Below are 21348 nucleotides of genomic sequence, written 5' to 3'. Positions count from 1 at the left end.
AAAGGAGCTGCCTTTAATTCAAAATCTTTCACAAAAACATTTTGTTCTCAAGCTTAAAACGATTGTAACGTAATTTTTTACTGAGAAAACAAAGAATTAAACATGGACAACTGTGATTTTTGGTGGAGTCAGAGTTTACTCTCCCCTCTACCGCTCTTAATCCCCCTGTGTGTGAGAGACAGCGTTGGCGGTCATGCACATGGACTCGGGTGTTTTCATTTAGGGCCGCTGCAATCACGTAACACGCCCACAAGTGACCTGGAAATCTGTCTGGTTACACACACAGAGACATGTGAGACACACTGCCTGCGGTTCTGTATTCAGAAATTGCTTTCACAGCACTTTTACAGTTATTCTAATCTTTTTTTAGTTGATCATATGTGAAACATTAATTTGACTGTTAAATGTATGAAACGTGTTGCTTTTAAAGGTACAATTAGGTTTGCTTTATGCAGTGATAATACAATGAGTATAAGCCTGTCACTACATTTTATTAAGCTCCCCATTTTCATTGATGGGATTTACTACTTATGCTAACTGTGCCATTGTTCTTCTTTTTATTCCAACAAACAGAGTTGTTGCTTCGTGTGTTGAATATATTTCTACTGGAAATCCTTACAGAGTACTCAGAACAGCTCTTTCCGCCACTTGTCTGAATCATGTTTTGAATAAATGACTTCTTTAGATAAAAATGGCTTGATTTTATGTGCAAGAAATGTTATAGTATATCCATCCCACAATCCTGTTGGTGTAATACTAAGTGAGGAGTAGTTCTGTGTGGCTCAAAAAGGAATCAGCCTTTTAGTGCTCTGTTAACACCCCGGTCTTCCCTGTTGCAGCAGGCCCAGTCAGTGGAAAGTATAATCACAACATCTCCAGCCACAAAGCCCATTGTGCTCATAAAAAAAACAAAAAAAAAACACGTTTTCCTCCCACACTTGTTGAATTGTGTCATCACGTTCACTCAATCCTCTCAAGCCTTTCTGTTCGTCAAGCGGACATCACCCTTGCTGCTGGCTGGTGACTATTACAACCCACATATGGTCTGGTGATTGATTAAATGAGACGTAACAAAGCAAAGTGAGTTAGGAAAAAAGATTGCTTTGATAAGTTAAAATTGCACCGAAAGAGTAGTTTACTCGCTGAAAATGACTCTTCAATTTGAAGGACAATAATCACAAAGATGACCAACAAACACAAACAGCTGAAAGTCTCAGCACGCCACTCAGTCATATAACCTGTTCTTACTCTTGTCAGAAGCTGCTGCTGCTTGTTCTTCTTCCTTGGCCTGATTGATTGACTCATTACACCATCTTGTGGTACAAAGTGGTAATACAAGATTAATTGAGCTGTGGCTCGCTGGATAGCTTATTCATTTTGGTCACCTTCACTTCAACGATGTGACGGTTATCCTATGCGCTGTTTACACACTATTTTTTCAAGTAAACTTTAATTTTGTCTGTTCATTTCCAAAAGTGAACGGTGGTTGTTTTAATGTGGAATACAGAACTTTTTGAAACACAGCCATGTCCAGAGAAAACTCGGCTAATGTGAACCGCAGAGTACTTGTACATGAACTCCGCATCTCATCAAATGATTTTCTGCACATTTACCCAATACATTTTCAAACGATTTCCTCCACCATCACAGTGTCTGCTCGCATCTGTATGTTCATATATCCCAAAAAAAACACACCACTAACTAGTGGCCTGGCCAATTTACAGCAATTTCAACTGTCGTACTTTCTTACTGTCGTACTATTGTCCTGCAATCTTTCTGAAAGTGTTACCATCTGTGTTTCTTTTCCAAAATGAAAACTGAAAAATGATGCAGTTTCCTGCAGATCACTCTTGTGCCAGCACAACTTTTGTTGTGTTTGACTGAAAATATTAATATTATGCCAGATCTTGGGCTCCAAACTCTCCCAGACAACCGACTTGTCTTTTCCAAATTAAGAATAGGTAAATAATATATTCTATATTATATTGTATATTATAAGTAAATATAAAGCACCAAAGAAAAAGAGGATGAATAAGAAATAGAAAATGGCAGACTCAAAGACCTAAACCTGATCTCAGTTCTCAAAATACCTTTTGTGACTGTTGACACTTGAGTTAGTTTTTTTTTGTTTTTTTTCTCGCTTTCCACCTTCCGTCCCCTCCATGTCTCTGAGGTATCCGTCCACAGATGTTCTGCTCATAAACATTAAGAGGCACCTGCCTCTCCTCTGGTCAAAACATCCTCACCCCCCGACTTCCACTTGGCAACACGGGCGTCTTCTTCACTCCCCTTCCCTTGTAGTCCGTCCCACCTTCAGCCCCTTCAGATTACATAAATAACATGACATCTGCTGAGAAGGAATGTCTGTCTGCTCCTGTGTTCTCCATTAAAACCCCTCCAGGCGCCCACAGTGGTTTGGCCAGCAGAGGGCTGTGGTGCTGCCTTCAGTATTGTGGCCTTTCTCCTCACTCAAAACCTAAGTTGCTGATTTTGTGTCTGTCTTTCTGAACATCACAGCTTTGTTTGTAATCTATTAAATATGTCCCTTCTCTTCACTGTAATCCCTTAGACCATGCAGCAGATGAGCAACCATCGCTATGACAAACTGACCGTGCCTGACGACTTGGCCGCCAACTGCATCTACATGAACCTGCCTAACAAAGGTCACGTGCTGCTGCACCCCACATCAGCGGAGTATCCAGAGAGCGCCAAGGTAATCCGGCACTTTTCACCATCCACACTCTGTAATTTTCTATAACACAAACAATTACACATTCATCTACAATCCTGAGGTTACACCTCTGAGAGAAAGGACCACCATCAGAACAACCAGACGGGCTTGGTGGTTTGGATTTAAAGAGCACTCCTCTTTGTTGCCATTCTTCCTGTCCAGACACCTCAGAAAAAATACTGGCTGCTGAAGGAAACCCTACATGAGCTACGTGGTTGTTTTACACAGACCGCTGGAGGCTCACCGCAGCCAAAGGATCCTGCAGTTTGATATGAAGTGACCTTTTGTGGACATCAGACTATAAACTTGGAGCCACTGACACTAAAGTCGCAGAAAGAAAAAGACATTAAAAGTGCTCTTTTTTTCCCAGAAGTGCACCTCTAATGATAAGAGCTGTTCAGAAACCAATCCTAAAGCTGCTATAACAAATATATGTATAGTTTAAGAGCATGGGAGGGTATAGATTGGCTGATATTGATGAAGGATTTTTGTGGCATTGCTTTAGTAATTGCTTTTTTAAGCTTTTTTTGGGGGTTTTATTGCACAGGTAACAAAATGCAATCGTGTCCCCATGTCAGTTAGATAATATTACAACAAAAACAATACCTTTTATCAGCCATAATTGATTAAAAAAAAGTGCTGAACTGCAAAATGAATGGCAGAATTCCACAAAAACATTATAGAAGTTCATGAAAAAAAATGTTTTGCAACTCAAAGTTAATAATTAATTCAATTATGTAGTAGGACTTTTAAACAATGTTCAAAAAACAACAAAGCGGAAGCAATGCTATTAGCAATTACCACCCACTTTTCTTTATAGCAGTTTGTCCAGAGTAAGGCTACCAGAGCATAAGGACTGTCCCAGCAGATTTTTGGTCATTTGCAGGGTATCACACAGGCACAGTCATGTACGTACTCATGCTCATGACCAATTCAGAGACTCACATATATGTTTTGAAAGAAGTTTGAGTGCCCTGGATAACGTTTACTGGAAAAACCTGCATACTCGACAGAAGAAGGCCACCAGTACAGTATAATCACTTTCTTGCTTTCTCATTGTGAGGCAAAAGTCCTGTTGACTGATCCACGGTTTAGATGATGTTTGAGAGAATACTTTCACATATCAATGATAACATTATGACCACTGTCATTATGAGGTGAGAATCTATAAACATTTAAATAAAGCTACTTTACTAGCAGAGCAGACAACAGTGGACCAATTAAAGCAGGGCTATAAACTTTCAACCATCAGCTTTGAAAGTCACACTATTAACTCTAAGATCACATAGTTTGCACATAGTTTTCCTCAAGCAGAGTTGCTATTTTGGGTTGTTGTCAGACTTCTTAATGCATTTGACATTAACTCACTTGCATTTTTGGAGGTGTGCAAGCGTTAGGGACTTGGTTCGTGGTTCCTATTACATGAGTGTGCAACTGTTGTACCTGTAATACTTGAAGTTTTAATGTATAATATACCTCGGAAAGATGGGCTGTCCACGCACAACACTTCTTCTCTTGAGCACATTGACTTGAGTGGCATGTAATTGTCTCGCGTTGCCTGTTGAGGTCTGAACAGGCTGAGCAGGAGCTGTGGCTGTTGAGATGCTTTGGGGTCGCTCCACATCACAGTGACTCTAGCAGATTCTCACTGGATTCTACCTGGCAGCCTACAGCCTGCAGAGACAGTGCTCAGGCCTCAAAATGTACTTTGTGGTTGAAATCCCAACCTCCGGCAACTATTTTTAGAAGGAAGAATTCACAAAACTATGTGTCTTTGGACCGCATATCCACAGCAAACGTTTTCTTTTTTTTTTTTTTTTTCGTTTCCAGGAAGACTGACTGAGGGAATTCAACTTGAGTATAATAAAATGTATTTGTGTACGTCATGCTTCCTGCTGTGGGAGCACCTTTTCACAGAACATTTCAAGCAGTATTTCAGAAATGTATGTTTCTTCCATGAACTAGTTTCCTTAATAAGATTCAAACTCTGCCAGAAATTGGCCTGGGACCCAGCTTTGGCCCAAAAGTTATTTTTAAGAGTCTGTAGCTTAAAGAAAATGGAAGCAGAACACATGAAGTGGCAGTTTTATCAGGGACTGTAATGTCTAGCACAGTTGGTCTAGAATTGGTCCATTTCCCAAGGGAACTTGTTGCGTGTTCCCTTGCTGAGATGTAGAGATTGGTCAGCACAATTGCTGAGACGCTCTGCGAGACGTCTGCTGCTTTCTGACTCTAAACACTGTCTGTCCTAATCTCCGGCCTATTTTTAGCCCGCTTGTGAAGTTGCATAAGAGTCCTGCTTCGACAAAGGCAGGGGGTCATGAGAGAGGGGTGGTGGGGTCGGAAGGGGTAGGGATGGGGGCACCTTTTAATGGGCAACAAGCGGCGTAGTTCCTTGAGGGGTCTGTTTGGAGATAAAGAGACTGAGCAGACAAAAGGTCCATTGAAATATAAACCCAGTGCCCCATATGGGACCATCTCAAACTGACCTGGCATATAAATCTCAAGTTGTGGTAATGACAAATTAACTAGAAATGTAAATTAAAAAGAAAAAACAAGCTGAGCTCAGTAAAAGTGCCATCATGAATTGTCATACTGGAAAAACTGAAAATTATTCATTTAATTAGTCACTTATGTTAAAACCTTTTTTTTTTCCTGAATTAAAATCTGGTATATTTATCCCCTCTGGAAACTCACTTTTCTGAAGTAGCCCACAGTTGATGATAACTTTAACTTTTGACTTCTACGGTGATTTTTTTCATATAAAAGTTCTCGTTCATGTTTTACCAGTCTTCTATAGAGAGGACTTTATCAATCCCCCCTTACCAAATCTATGGTACAAGCTGGCATGACTTATTGTGAGGACCTGTGTAAAAGTAAAGTTAATTATTTTTTTACCTTTTACTGTATTTGTTTGCTCGGGGCAGGTCGTCCAAAAAGCTTTGGTAGCAGTTTTCAAACAGGACCACATGTTTTCCTCTGAATTAATTGTATTGCCCTGAAGGTTTTTTTTTAGCACAACCAGTGAGGACAAATACTTTTGCTAAGATGTTTGTTCCTTCTGTCATCGGGCTGCTGAAACGTGGGGCGATGCGGGCGACAAATGATGTATTTTGTTCCTGTTGGGACTTTGTTGTTACCTTGATGGTGCCTCTGTCCACAAACTGAACACTCATGTCGGTTGTATGATGTCGTTTATATTTACCCCCCGAAAGAGATCAGGTGGGAAATCTGCAAGACACCAAGATGTCCCAGTTTTTCTCATTGAGATGGCCACCGATGGTTAAGACTTATTCAGGAAGTGGCAATGAGAAAAATGTTTGGCTATATTGGCTAACACTCTATCTTTGAAGGATAATTGGCATTTTCTCCAGGCAGTTGTGCTGTTCTATCCATTACTCATCCCCGGACACTTCCAGCTTGAGAGGAGACACCCTGTGAAGCCACATTAGCGTCACATTGGTGAGGGATAGGCTGAGAAGTTTACAGGTTTCTATTGGATGCAAAATTAGGAAACACCCAATGAGTGCAGGATGAGTCATCAGACCTTTGACACCATTGAAGAAGGGAATTATATGTGAAAACACTCAAATGATATGTGACGGCAATTATTTGACACAGGTGGGGAAAAAAAATCTGTGAAACCTTAGCTTCAAAACAGAGGATACAAATTTGGAATAAATTTTTTTCTATTATTTACCCATGCTCTTGAAAATGTGAAATAATGTTGGAGTAAAGTCGTGGTTTGTTTTCATTGATGAGCTCTGATTTGAAGTCTTACCAGCATTACAAAAAAAAAAAGCCTTGGGTACAAGGAGCCAGGAGTTATGGGGCGATTCAGCACGATGGTGTTTAGACATTGCATCTGGATCTCCAAAGGCTTTGTCAGCCTTATTTCAACGCAAGATAAAACTTTACTGAGTTTGGTCCCTCTGACCGTGCCACAGGGCTCGCTCATGATCACAGCAGGGTTGAAACAAGAAAAAAAGAAATCCTGGTTTGGAAGTGTTGTAGGAAAACACTCGTTTTCTTCTGGAAAATGTCCACAGGGTGACACACTACTTTACAAGGGTCTTTGGAAGGTGTCGCAATATGTAATGGTTCCCACTCCCATGGTTCCCATATATATGTATATGTACATATACGTGATTGTTCTCCTGCTTCACAGCTTGTGTCTCTCCACAGCGCTTTTATATCACAGAAAATTACAGGTTGACAAGTCAAATAAACAAACTTAAGTGTTGCATAAGTTCTGCCTGCAGTTTAATTACTGCTGCATGGCGAGTTGGATTTCAGTCTTTTTTCTAAGGCGTTTAGACGAAACTAAAACTGAGTCAGATTTTGTACAGAAGGAGCAACAACAAAAAAAAAACTGGTCTTCTACTCACTTCACACTGTCATGATCATTCAAATCAAAGTAAAATAAATGAGTGTTGTTATATCATAAACCATGTTGGGTTTTTTTCACGGCTGTCTTTTCCACATGCTGCGCAGGTGTTCGAGAAGCTGAAGGACTACATGTTGATCCCCGTGGCCAACATGGAGCTGGTCAAAGTTGATGGAGCCATAACGTGCTGCTCCGTGCTCATCAACAAGAAGGCCGACATCTGAGAGGGCCCGCCGGCGGCATCCTAACGTAGTGCACCCTGGATCTGATACTGTGCAGTCAGACGTTTAGCAAATCAATTCTAGGTGCTAAAAAGTAGGGCAGTTTTAGTGCTGCTGAGGGCAAAACAAATCAAATCAAATCAAATCAAATCAAATCAAATCAAAGGAAAACAATCAGTCAACTTTTTACTCATGGATTCTCACAAATTACACAAAAGCCCTTAAAGTGTGCGAATCGTTTAAACGACATAAAATTATTAATTTCAGGTGATCATGGGTCTCTATAAGAAGTAGGATTGTTAAATTAAAATTAGATTTCTTTCCCACTTATTAAAGGATGCTGTGTGTTAAAAACCTCACACTGGACAAGAGACCAGACTTTCAGGCTTGAAATGTCTTGATAACAACGTCCGCATTTTCCCTCAAATATAATCTTAATTTTTGCAGATTTGTGTGATATAGGAAGATACTATCCTACATCAAAACGACCAACCTTTCACCCATTAAACCTTCAGAAGGCCTGTAGCTTGTGTGTAGACCAGATTTACTTCCTGTTCAATGTTTACAAGTCTTGAATAGAGCCACAGAGAACAAAGCAGTGGTACCCAACAAAACGTCAGATTGTGTCAGATTTATTAATGACATAACACTCAGTGGTTTTCAAAGTGTGGGGTGTGCATTCCCTGGGGTGGAGGGAACATCAGGGTGGAGGTCGGGGGCAGAGCCAGAGGAGAGAAATAAACCAGGAAAAATATTAATCATCTGGTTGGGTAATTTCAAGTATGATCAATTTCTAGTGGCTGTGATGCTCCACTGCCACAGTGTGCTATTAACCAGATTATTTTCGGAGCCCAGATTATCAGTACAGAATATTTCAAAGCAACCCAAGCAGCATTACTAACACTTCACTCCTTACAACTCCATCCAACACTGAGACAGAGATATGGCATCTTGACAAAGTTTACATCTTCAAGGCTTTGACTGATTTGATTTAAAAGAACCATATATATAGAAAACCAACTTAATAAAGGTGGCTAAATTGTCAGTCTATGCTGGGCAGACATGTCCTTATACACTTTGAAAACCCCTGGCATAACTAACACTGACATAAGAGGTAACAAAAAAAACAGAATCTCCATGATAGACATACACTGTTAACATGTACCATCTTAGCTGTGATTTCATTTGTGTGTGTTTGTGTAAACAAATTGCAAATGAAACACAATTTTTAAGAACTGTATTTTGTTGGGGAAAAAAAACCCATCCTGCTACCACAAAGTGTCTTGAAACATCATTCCTGCTGAGCTTTGTTTTGTTTTGTTTTTAATTGGTGGCAAATTTCTCCATAATGACAGATTAGTGGAAAACTGAAAATATTCATTTGGCCATGAGGATGGTTTGATTTATCACTCTTCAAATACAGTTCTTAAAAAAGATTGAATAAATTAAAAATCTCCAGAAAATGTGAGCTTTTGTTATGATCAATGTGATTTTGTTGTAACTTGTTACGATGTTGTGATCAATATTTTCAAAGTTTGGCCATTGAGACCTGAGGTATTACTTGTAACTTCTCTGTCATCCTCTTTATTGTACAGCAATGAAAGTGATTTTTGTCCTTGCTGCCAGCTGCATTTACCTGCTTAGTGATGCCGCAAGGACTGTCGAGGGTTGAATCCCCTCTGGGGTCAAATTGATGGATTCTTGGGGTTTGTCTGCATATCTATGAGGCTCGGTATGCTGTGCAAATCCCGAAGAAATAGAAAATGCATATTTTTATGATTAAATAATGGATTTGATCTTGGAGCTTTTGCCCTAACATCTAAACATTAGTTACTCCTAATATCCAATTCCGTGTTGGAAAATCAATGAGTTTCTTCCCGCTGAATGACTCCGAATGCACTGCGGTTTTCTCTCACTATTGATTTCTCTCACTATTTCTTTTCCTGTTGAGCAGTGTGACAGCCCACAGGCTGTAAGGCCTCGCCTCTGGTTCTTTGTTTGTGTTCAGTTTGACAGGAGGTACCCTCACCGCCTTCCTCCTCCTCCCGTCCTGATGTGACGCAATCTGATTGGGGGATGACTGCTGATTGGCTCAGCTCCGCCCGTCAGCTGAGGCCATTTAAGAAGCTCCAGCAGACTCCTGATGGCGGCTGATGCAGGTGGTGTCTGTTCAGTCTGCCCCCAGAACCTTGGTGTGTGTGTGTTTCGATTGTGTGAGATCTTTTGAACCCGGCTCCACTCTGATCTTTGACAGTGTGAACTTTGTTAACCTTTATTCTATCGTGAACCTCAGGTTCGGCACCAGCTGTTTTGTTTTTGTGTTAATTAGGTGTTTTGTTTTCCCTTTTGCCACTCTCTTGGTTATCGAATTTGTCTTGGTTGAAACCTTAGTTCATGGCCTTCCAGTGAAGAAGCTGCCTTTTTGTTATCGTAAATCAACCTTTGTATTATTGGGCAATGCCTGTTTGGCCCGCCTTGGTTATATTATTGTCTTTGGGGTTCTGTGTAATCATGGTACACCTGAGAAGGACCAATAAAACCCTCACTTCACCCAAACTCACCTGGTTATTGTTACTGCCTACTTCAACGTCCTTCTGTTAGCAGAGCCGGGTTGTAACAAGCAGTTGTTCCTCCAGTAGTTACTCAGACCGTGCTGTGAAACCAATGTGTGCTGAACCCCCCCCCCTCTGGTGTGTTCCCATGTAGGAGTTTGTTGACCTGTTTTGTGGCCTTATCTCTGTTGTTGGAGAGTTCATGCTTGAGGCTTATTGACATGTCATTAGTGTATGTGACCATGTGTCCTGTGCCACCATTCGTCCTGTACTTGTTGAGGTACCAGGGCGTCTGAAGCCATGCTGTTTCTCTGTGTGATTGTAAGTGAAAGTGGAGGAAATGACATCAGGAGGTGATTCAGCCTCCCTCCATACACATATGCGTACGGGCAAGTGGGCAGTGATGAAACGCGGAAAGAATTTTGTGTTGGGAGGAGAGGCTTGTACGTCTGTAAACACTGACTCTTTTTAAACTTCCACTGTCTTACTCTCGATGCACTCGGGGGCCCCCCTCCCCTTCCCTCCCCTCTATTGACTCATACGCGATTCCCGGCTAATTTATGGTCATGATATCATACAGTCTGGCAAACGCCGTGGACATGATGAGCTGCCATTTAAAAAGTGTGAAAGCAGTGAACTCAGTCCAACTCTGCCTGAATACTACGAAGTCAACCACTTGGATTTAGGAAAAGTAACCCGATTGTATCTGAACTTGCATTCTCAATCAACCTTTCATTGTCTGTGCAGTATCGAGATACACTACAAGCATTTTCTCCTAATATTTATTACATTTTAAGATTTTGGCAGGACAAACTGTGAGTAAATGCTCCCACACCTACCCTTATTTATACTCTTACTAATCACCCATCCCTGTAGTCATAATGCTGTGCCCATGTTTTACCTCGGGTCTAATGGTTTTCAGCCAAGTTGTGAGTAATAATTATTTGAATCATCTTAAATTGAGCCTCTTGTCTACATTGTGTAATAAATTAACATCTAGCACTTTTCTGTGTGGTCTTTGCATTGATTGATTTATTTATTTTTGTTCATTTATGTTACGACCTCCTCCCTCCAGTCATTTTAACATTATTAATGTCACTTTAATTCCAATTTTGCCTCTAAGCTCCTGGTGATACATTGACTTGCATTACCCTGAAGCACAAAGTTAAGATTGATCACAAAGTTTTGAGTTTGCAACGGAAGCGTAAAATACCAACTAATGACCAAACTCTGATTGGCAGTGATGTAGAGCAGCCCATTATCCCTCTCAGTAGTCAACATGCAATTTTTCCTGCTGATCTCCACTACCACCTAGTGACAGTAAAAGTGTAATACAAAAACAATGTGCCGAGGAATAAATCAGTGGAGCTGTGGAAAACTGTAGAAACTTTTTGTACAGTCTGTCTCCTGAAGTGTTACCAGTGTGTAGAAACAGAAGTGTTTATGCCAAACTGGAGGGTCATTTCTGCAAAGCCTTAACAATAAGAAGTCCACCATCCTGCAAGAACAATACATTTAAAAAAAAAAAAAAGACACAGTTTTAGACAAAGACTTGCTTGATCTTCACTGTGGAAGTTAAAAATTTGACAGTCCTGGAACACCGCCATTCATAAATACTATTTAACTTCGGTTAATCCCATTGTTTCACACACAATGTTTATTGTGAGAACTCAAAAAGTAATAGTAACAATAACTAGATATGGCAATTCTAGTCATTCCCTCATATATTTGTTTTATCATTTCTGACCAATAACTTAATTACATAATAAGGACACGATTTGCATTATATCTCATTTGATTTCAGTGGGAAATTGCAACATGATTAAAAATAATTTTCAACATTTTAGAAATTGTTCCTGGTCACGTGTCATGCTGTTGTTATAACCTAACGAGTCTTTGTTCCGAGCCATCCCTGAGTTCACCAGTAATAATAATAATAGCTTTAAGTAAAGAAAGAAAGTAAAGCAAAAAAAATGAAAAACTTTGCAATGAAAAATTGTTGCAAAATATACTGCATGTAAAAAAAAAATTTTTTCCCCTTATTTATGCAAAAGATAAATAGATTTTCACCTTTGTTATTAATTTCTTTGTTGTCTTTATTTGTTTTGGATAGAAAAAAAACACAAGTGTATTGACAAGATTAATTGATATTTAACAACAAGCAATGGTGAAAGTGTAAAAATGTTCTGGAGACATGAAATGTACAGAAAATACATTTAAATTCTACATAAACGAAGACCCACACTGACAACTATATGTCATAATCTCACGTGCTCATTAATTCTTTATACAATCAGGTTAAGAAAGCCTGAATGTGCAAATCTGTTTCATTGCTCAGTGACCATAATATTGAATTTGAGAGTACCAGAATACTCTCAAATTCAATATCATGGTCACTGAGCAATGAAACCGATTTTGGATAAACAACTCCAAATTACTTCAGAAAGGTGGATGCTAATGAACAGGTGCACCGCTCCTGACTGTGTAACACAGCGAGACGGCACAAAAGTAATACTAACGGAAGCTGTGAGTAACTGCAGGACATCACAAAGAAATGCACCTGATTGTCTTAATTGGTCACGAAACACAGTTAAGGCCTTGCAGGCTCAAGCAAGATTATAAACACAGTATATACATAAATGGATCAGTGGTGTGGTAGAGGAGACTAAGATTTAATAAGAGTAAATGTATGATATGATCAAATGGAATACATGTAACAACCTTTAAAAGTTGTCAAATACATAAGCCATGAACCATAACCATCCCGGATCCAAGCCTACTTTATATAGCGATTACATATACAGCATGCACCACCTAATTTGTGCCAAGGGGGACATCACACAAAGCTGGGAGTAAAAACTGAACGGTATAGCAGGAAACCATAGATGCCATGTGTCTATGTCAGCGATTCTCAAACTGTGGCACTCGTTCCAGCAGAGGTGAAGTCGCTCCCTCTAGTGGTGGGGGCAAGTTATGAATATATATTTTAAAAAATATATATTTGGACATGAATAACATGATCAAAGTCGTGCTAAAAACCTTGGATGGATTGTTAACTGTCCATAGCTGATGGGGTTAGCCTCCACTACTATATGTTCAGGTCAGCCACAATGGTCATACTTGGAGAGCTTGATATTTTCTCGATAGATAGATAGATAGATAGATAGATAGATAGATAGATAGATAGATAGATAGATAGATAGTGCATATTATACAGCAAATTTGCTCCAAAAAAGACCACTTACACACGGTTACTGTGCCCTTAACTGCAGGGGGAGTTGGTGTAGAGGTTGCCCGGACCACTTTGAGCTGTGGCCTCGCAGCCAAGTCTGTCTGCAGGCTCAGCATGAGGCACATAGGTATAATTCAGAAAGTCAACGCCTAAGCTTGAGTCGTCACTGCTCGTCTGCAGGAGCTCGTCTCCTTCTGCAGGCTCCCCTTTCTCCCCAAACTGCTCATACACATAATTGTTTCCTTGTGGGCAAAGAACAACACAGTCTTCATTCAGAGTCACGTAGCTTGGAAAGACTTCAGTCCCGGGGCTCCCGTCGACCTGCTCCATACTGCAGAAGCTTCCTTCTGCTGACAGGAGCTCAGTGGATTCCTCTGGTTGTTTTCCCAAAGCTGAACCTTGGTCTTCAGACATCACCTCCACCACAGACGAAGTAGTTTCTTCAAGGCACTGCTTTGCTGTGATTGGCGGATCCTGTTGCGTGAGAGTAATTCCATTTTTTCCCACTGACACAGGAAGATTATATCCCTCCAAATGTTTTTGCTATAATTATTGTCTATTTGATTTTTGTTTAATATTTTAAATATTTATATGTAGACTGCTATTTTACAGGTAAATCCGGAATTATTGCAAAAGACACTTTGTCACAACAGGGTGGAATAAAAATTTGATAAAACATTTTTTCCTAAAGCCAAAGTAAGAGGAATGTAAACATCCATGCATTATTCTGCCAAAGCAGTGTTCAGTTAATTTACCCATGTCGGTCTGTTCATCTCCGTCAGAAAGCCTTGTAGGACTTTGTCAAGGTTTGGCACTGGAGGCCAAAAATACTGCTTCAGCTTACTGAGAGAAAATTACACAGAATACGGAAGGTTAGTCAGCAGGTCATCTGGTAGTCACTGAAATAATTGTTTTTAGTGGGACTAAAGTGAAGGTACTGTCAGGAATGTAAATGGCAAGAGAAATCAAAAACAACAGAATAGTGGTTGTAACAGCTACATGTTCATATTTTAAAAAGAGACAAATGAAAGAAAGCGTCACATTTCTATGAGTATTTTACTTTCAAATTTCCAAACTTTATTTCAAATTTGAAAGAAAAATTACCCGAGATATTTGGGAAACAAGGAGATGACGATGATGGCCATTATCAGCAGTGATACGGGGATGTAGAGCATGAGCCACAGACCTGAAAATGTTAGGATAACAGCAACATGGTTTGAATGGGACACACAAAAATATGAATTGTATTTTTTTCTCATAGGATTGACCCTGGTAGTTTGAATGCATGTGCCTCTAAATTCACAGAAAGTGGTTTGGACTCTCTAAATGTTGTAGAGAAAATACTCGACTACAAATCTATTGAAGTGCCAGCATATTTAGAAAGTGCATAATACATTTTGTTGAATAAACAAATACGGCACAGGATGGTTTTCAGCGCAGGGTTACCTAAATCAGACGGGGTGTCACCAGTAAGTGCATGTGACCAGCCACTCCAATGTCCGGAGTAAGTGGGCCCCCTCGGCCGAGCTCTGACCCGAACGCTGTAGCGCCGACCTGCTGGCACCTCGACACACGCCTCAGCCTCAGGGCCCTTTATCATCTGGAGAAAGAAAACATTTATTTTGTCTCAGAAAAAGGTTTCACATGGTGGAAATTAATTTAAGGTTAGGTTTGAATCCCCTGGACTGGTTGGTGATTTCAGTAGTCCCTAAGGAATCTTTTCAAACCACAAAATGGTCTGAGCACCGCCTGAGTGGATGCCCTCTACTTCTTCAGGTTGGGTTTAATGAGGAGGACAACTCTCACTGCCTGACTCTGTGCACATAGCAGTTGATGCCTTTACCGAATGCTGCTGGGTTGTTTGACGTCCAGAATAACTTTGTATCATTGATGGAAATTTGGCGTCATCTAGTGGTGAGATTAAGAGTTACACTTGCTGCAATCAGTTTTAGAATGAAAAACTAAACCCATTATAATGTACTTAAAATAAAAACTGGGGTGGGGGTAGGGGGGTGGGGGGGGGGGGGGGGGGGTGTCAGAGAGTAGACCTTTCACCTTCAAACCGACACCTCCTCCAATCTGACAGTCCACCTCGTACTCCAGGGAAGGCAGCAGCGATGCAAGAGGAGCTTCCCATTTCAAGCATAACTGGTTGTTGTTTAGTGCTCCTGTCAGATGAGCCGGGGGGGAGGTTTTGACTTCAAACATAAAGCACACAGTTTATTAGATACAAAGCAAACTCCCTCAAGCTTAAACAATCAGGGAATAATTGTCTTTGGACTCCTAATAAATAAAGTAAGAATGAAAATTGGTCTATCTATAGTGAGTTATATATGATCAGATGTGACAAATTATTCCAAAGATGGTTTGAAAAACTGATTTCATAAAGCAATTCATCAGTAAATAAGATCTGTTAATAGAATCATGTCTCCAACAAATAACAGAATAAAATAGCATTATAATCTCGTGTTGAACAGAATTACAATTGGTACAAACTAAAAATACTTTATGAAATCCTAATATAACATGTTTGTAATATGCAGTTCAGGAGGGAAATATGAGATGTCAAGCACGAGGAGCAGATACAACAAGATAGCAACAAATGATAAAAAAAACAAACAAGAAAGTGATTTACTGGAGTTGTTGAGCGTGAACTCTTTACTGTAAAAGATTCGGCTGGTTGCAGTTGAAGCACTAGTGAGTCTGACTTTGACCTTTCTTTGCACATCGCCGTTAAAAGTACACAGGTGAGTCAAGTTCCCATCATCCAGACACTCCGTCCATTCTGTCCAACTCAGAGCTTCTCTGCAATGGTCAGAAAATTGGTTATCATGTTGGATAAAGCCAGATTAAAGCCGTGAACACATTCATTTTGAGTGTTTCAGAAAGACAAACTCTAAAAAGAAGATTGATACCACAACATTTTGATTTCCTTTAGGTTTATCTGTACAGTTTACTGTGATAAAACAAAATTAATAGTATCTAAGTAGCACTGCACAATACATATTGTATTAATAATATTACAATAGTAACATGAACAAAATACATCAAAGGCTGCACTGTACTGCAACTGTGATAAATAATGTTTTCTTACATTGAGATAATTCAGAACGACACAACATTAATTGCAAATAATGATGATCAAGTCACAAAAAAAGTGCAATTATTGCTTGACAGACAAATTTCTGTGTTATTTGGAAGAACAAATGTCAATGCACAAATATATTATTATATTCTTCTTACTGCAAATTATACTCAGCAACATGTTAAGTGCAGATCTCTCCTATACTGATAACCTCAACACACTGTTTCCACCCTCCATTATGGCCTCGTGTCAGCTGGGACAGGCTGCAGCTTTCCACATCTCATCAAACAATAATCAATGGATGTGTTTATTATTTTTTGTTTTGGTAAAAACTGTAACTGGAAGCTCGCTGGTTCCAATCCCTTGAAGGTCCAGATTTCAGCGGGGAAAGTGAAAGCCACTGCTTTTTCCACCCTGACCTCCACCACTGTGGGCACTTCAACAAGAACCCTCAACTTTGTTATGCTCTCGAGGCACAGCACAGATCAGTGCTCCTACAGGAGGAGTTAAATGTTGAGGGCAAATATCACTGTACCACTGTAAAAACATGATAATGGAATTTCTTGTAATTCTTCTGCATTTTTGATAGACGACTTGACGGACACCACGACCAAGAAGGCAAAACGGATTAAATCTCAAAACACTATATAAGCTGAGCATGTCAGGCAGCCTGACAATGTGTATCAAATTTAGTTTGCTTGTGAGTATACTTTCTTGACTTTCATTTATGTTTTTTTTTTGCATATTAGTACACATAACTATATCTGTTCCATTCACTCCGTTACCTTTTGGTTTTCATTCTCCTAACAGTTCTACTGTTTGATTTAAAAACCCACTATAACACAGCATCAAAGGAGAAATGTGACATGAAAAACTATATTAATTGTAGTTTTATACTACCTGAGAGATGTTTTGTAGAAAATCTTGTACTTGTTTTCTGCACCATATCTGCTCTGATTCCACTCACAGGTGATGTTAGCCAGGTCCGGGGTGTAGCATACCATGGAAATGTCATCTGGAAAAAATAAAAAAAATCATAATTTAGTGGTTGCATTTGAGTTGAAAACATCGGGGGAGCATCTTTGATCAGATCTACCTGTACTTTGTGGAACGACAGCCTGCACGGGGCGTGACCAACTGCTCCAGTGTCCTCTATCTGGGGGACATTTGAGAGCAACCTGGACGTCAACCATCTCACCAGGTACCAGAGAGTCCAGTGTTTGCTCATCTTTAGACTGTAAACATTATACAAGTATACATTTTACAGTAATTATATGGTGAAAATCAAAGACTCTTAAAAGAAAAATGTTATATATCAATTTAAATTAGATGATTTATTGACAGATTTGGTTCATCAAAAACTCTCAAATGGCATCTGCTGAATAATTTGAACCATAGCTGATTTTTATAATATAGAAAATGTTGTAACACAAATGCAAATCCTCTAATATTTTTTTTCAATGCATTAAGTACTATTTTCTGCTTTGTTCAATACAAATTTACACCAATCGTGTCTTTCAATCCTCTATAGGCTCAGTCAAGCTGCTGGTATCGTTCCATCAGTATCTACTCTGTATGCGTTGGCAAAGTACTGTATGTGTCAGGTTGATTCTTTAGTGATTGAAACTCATGAAATGGTTCAATTGAAAAGTGATGGGTACCTCTTTAATCTTCTTTTCGAAAGCTCTGGATGAGTATTGAATTCTGTGCATAACATTCCCTTCCAGATATTCGGAGACCTTCATGTGCCATGAAACCTTCAGCTGTCCAACTTGGCCATTTGGGTGTAAAGACACATTGAAAGGAGGCTCCAGAAGATCTGATGTCAGAAAGAAGAAGCAGAACAGCCACAATAAACCACAGGAGGGAATTATCCACTGGTGTTTCGGTAACAGTGGCTGCCCTGCATCACCGGGTCACACCGATAATTAGCCAACGCTGCTTACTATATGGACTGTGTCTGATGCTTTAAATGACGTGACACTGTGTATTTGCAGTGTAGTGATTTGACCTCCTCCTCCTCATGGACCATTTCTGTGTGGAGTTTGCATCTTCTCCCAGTGTGTGCACTGGACTTTTCGGCAAAAAGAAAATACATGTGACGTTAATTGTTGACTCCAAATTGCATGTAGGTGTAAATTTCAGTGTTTCAGTTTTAATCAACCCTGCCCTCGATTTAAAGAAAAACAAAAAAGGACTTTGGCAGACTGCACATACAGGATTTGTATGTAGGAAGTTTGTATGATTTAAATACAATTTGACAGTTGTTTTTGAACAGCTAAAAGACAATTGAATTATCTTCTTTACATGGCAATTATGGGTACAAAATATTACAACACCATTTTTTGACACTTAAATAAGCCTTTTTTTTTTGGGGGGGGGGGGGGGGGGTACTTTCGGTCCTGTTAATAAGACAACGTTTCACGTGACAACACCTAATCCGCTAAAAAAAAAAAGCAGGGAACAGAGACAACGATGGAGTTAGTATGCCGGGCCACAGGAGGGCGCTGTTGCTTGATTTTGTAATGAAACTACACAGACGTGTGTGCAGCGAACAATACACTATAAACGTGAAGAAAATGGAGAGTATCCGACATCCGCATGGACTGATGACACATCGGATGCTATCAGGGGTGAGTCTCAACTATTAAACTACTGATATGGACAGTAAAATTAGAACACGGGCGCGAGTCATGCCACTACGCGGACGCCATGTTTGTTTACAACTGAACGAGCAGGAGGGAGAGGGAGAGATACGCATGCGCAGTAACAGGCGTATGTAGGATCCGGCAGTCTCTACAGGACGGAATAGCGGCCGTGAAAGAATCTTTCCACTTTGCGAGCCAAACTTTGTGGATACAATGCATCCGCACACTAGTGCCGTGTAAACGGACAACCCAAAAGTGAAGAAAGTTTCGCGGAGACACTCCTATTCGTTGTCGTGTAAAGAGTAGCTACTAACCTTGTCAATGGCTGCTTTGTGGAAACTTTACAGTGAAGTGAAATGCTGGTGGACACACTCACTATTACCAACATACAAAAACAGTATTGTCATTTAGTCTTCCCGTTTCATCTTCCCACCTTCTGGTCCTACTCTTCCTGTGCACAGGTCATAGATTGAAGAGTGTGAACTGAAGATATTAGGTGCCAGGTTCAGGAAAAGGACAGTCCTAACTCTAATTCTGTATAAAGGGATTTGACTCAGGTCGGGGACTGAGACAATTAATTTAAGTAATCCTACAACCTTGCGATTGAATCTCAATGTGTTTGTCTTTCTGTACATTTCCTTCCCCAATCTATTCAATATCTGCACTACATTGGAAAAACTAAAATCTTACAATGGTCTTCCACACTGACGGTCCGACCGACGAGGGTTTTGTTGGTAGTGCGTTCAACCACTTCAAGGTGTATATCCACATAGAGCAAAACATCTGAGTCAGGAAAGGAGCAGATGTGGAGGAAAGTTCTCCTCTCTGTTCTTTGGACAGACATTTCACATTTCTTGGGCTGCCCCAATGACCTGAGGCACAAACAACATACATTAAGGTGTAAATCTTAGTCATTTTAAAAAGATCACACTCAGAAACATGGTCAATAAATAACAGCATGAAAAACAAAAGCTGGTAATAAAATATGTCTCAGAAATATTCCAGAATATTGTTTTTTTTCCTGTTGGAGCCTGAATTTACTGAACATACCTTCCAAATGTGTAGAGCAAATCATAAGTCTTGTTCTCTGAGTTCTCAAAGAAGCAGGTAAAGTCGTCTTGTGTCCGAGCAAAACATTTTGGGTCCTGCTCATCCTTCAAAAGCAAAACATCTGATCCAGAAATGACAAGCAAACAAAAACGTAAATAATCCTCAAATGACTTCATCTGTCGCTGCTGTATCATGTTGCAGCAGCAGTTCTGGATCTTTCTGTCACAAAATTAGAAATAACAAGGTCACGGCACAGCAAAGTGGTTTTGGTCCCAAAGCAAAAAGACGGACGGACAAAAAGACGCAAAAACAAACCAACAATACAGCAGCTTGCTTTTATAACAGTGGCGTTGTCAAATCATGTGTTAAAATCAGGAGTTAACAAACAAGTAGTATTTTTAGGTACCTGTACTTAAGTTTAGTTTTTTTTATTTTTATTTGGTAATTTCACTCAGTTACTTGAGTAAACGGTACACCACAAAATCTATTCTGCGACTTTTAAAATCACGCTTTGACTGAGGATACCTAATAAAGAAAAATCATATTCACAATTTGAGTCTCCAATTTTGTAGTCAATATCTTTATTTTTGTAAAAGAAAATATCATGTGCTTTCTATAGACATCCATTTACCATAGTGTAATGCTTAGATACCTTATCTCCGAACTCTTCTTTAAATGTGCATGTTTTATACGGGTAAACTGAATCAAATGCAGTATAGTATAAAATAGACCGTAACTCTTCGATGCTGCTCAAAATACATTTAAAACTCGAAAAAAAATCGACTTTCTGCCGCTAAATGCAATTACAGTGTCGGTGCATTGTATAATTTTATAAATAATCAAGATTTTTATTTTATTTTTAAATGAAAAGTAAATCTTTTTAAGTAAAAAAAAAAACCATAACCTCATCTGTGTTCCAGTGGTGCACCACAAACTATCCGTAAAGCCCCACCTTCTTTTGACAGATGATTGACAACTCCATTGCTGCCATGAATCCCGGGCACAACACCAGCTTGTATCCACAAGTTAAAGAGGAGAATCCTCAGCCTGCAGAGCGACTCCATACTGCATCAGCTTATTATGAATCCATCAAGGTTTTTTTATGAACCACCATGACCAAGTAACAGAGCACATGCTTGTGTGGCTTCTCGGCTCTGTAAGGTTTTGAGACGGCACGGGGGGGCAGTTGCTGAGGGGCTGGGCAAATGTGTCAAGTTGTGCTTTAAGCAGGAAGCGAAATTTGTGAACAGTGGAACGAAGGCACCGAAAAGGCAGTTCGATAGGATTACATAAACACAGATCATGTTTTGTCACTCAACAACTAGACATAATAAACAAGACACTTCAAATTAAAACAGCACACTATACCAAGATACTATGGGAAAAGTAAAATTTTATAAACAAAATTCTGAAAACCCCAAGAGGAATGAAACAAGCCTTTT

At 39.7% G+C, this 21348-nt stretch overlaps 2 protein-coding genes across 5 annotated transcripts in view; one reads left to right on the top strand and one right to left on the bottom strand.

Annotated features, from left to right (window-relative positions):
• ddah1 (dimethylarginine dimethylaminohydrolase 1) overlaps positions 1-10886 on the top strand; it is an 86868-nt gene extending 75982 nt beyond the window's left edge. For all 3 annotated transcript variants that reach the window (XM_080473803.1, XM_080473804.1, XM_080473802.1), the window contains 2 exons: positions 2570-2713; positions 7226-10886. In XM_080473803.1, coding sequence (XP_080329929.1) covers positions 2570-2713; positions 7226-7342 — 261 coding nt within the window. In that variant the 3' untranslated portion in view covers positions 7343-10886. The remainder of the gene's footprint in view (positions 1-2569; positions 2714-7225) is intronic.
• Positions 10887-11988: 1102 nt separating this feature from the next.
• On the bottom strand, positions 11989-21005 carry mpl (MPL proto-oncogene, thrombopoietin receptor). 2 transcript variants are annotated; one of them, XM_080472670.1, is made up of 12 exons: positions 20859-21005; positions 19907-20027; positions 19547-19728; positions 17870-18027; positions 17305-17443; positions 17109-17223; positions 15759-15928; positions 15179-15321; positions 14570-14723; positions 14228-14309; positions 13879-13966; positions 11989-13597 (listed from the first exon to the last, which is right to left on the bottom strand). In XM_080472670.1, exons 1-12 carry the CDS (start codon positions 20968-20970, stop codon positions 13154-13156), a joined length of 1908 nt encoding a protein of 635 aa, XP_080328796.1. In that variant the 5' UTR covers positions 20971-21005; the 3' UTR covers positions 11989-13153. The 2 variants fall into 2 exon arrangements, with proteins under 2 accessions (XP_080328796.1, XP_080328797.1); XM_080472671.1 differs by lacking the exon at positions 20859-21005 and adding an exon at positions 20811-20841.
• Positions 21006-21348: the final 343 nt, after the last annotated feature.

The sequence above is a fragment of the Lipophrys pholis genome (assembly GCF_963383615.2).
Source record: "Lipophrys pholis genome assembly, chromosome: 10".
NCBI lineage: Eukaryota > Metazoa > Chordata > Actinopteri > Blenniiformes > Blenniidae > Lipophrys > Lipophrys pholis.
The sequence above is the reverse complement of the archived record's forward strand: the minus strand, read 5'-3'. Positions and strand labels throughout refer to the sequence as shown.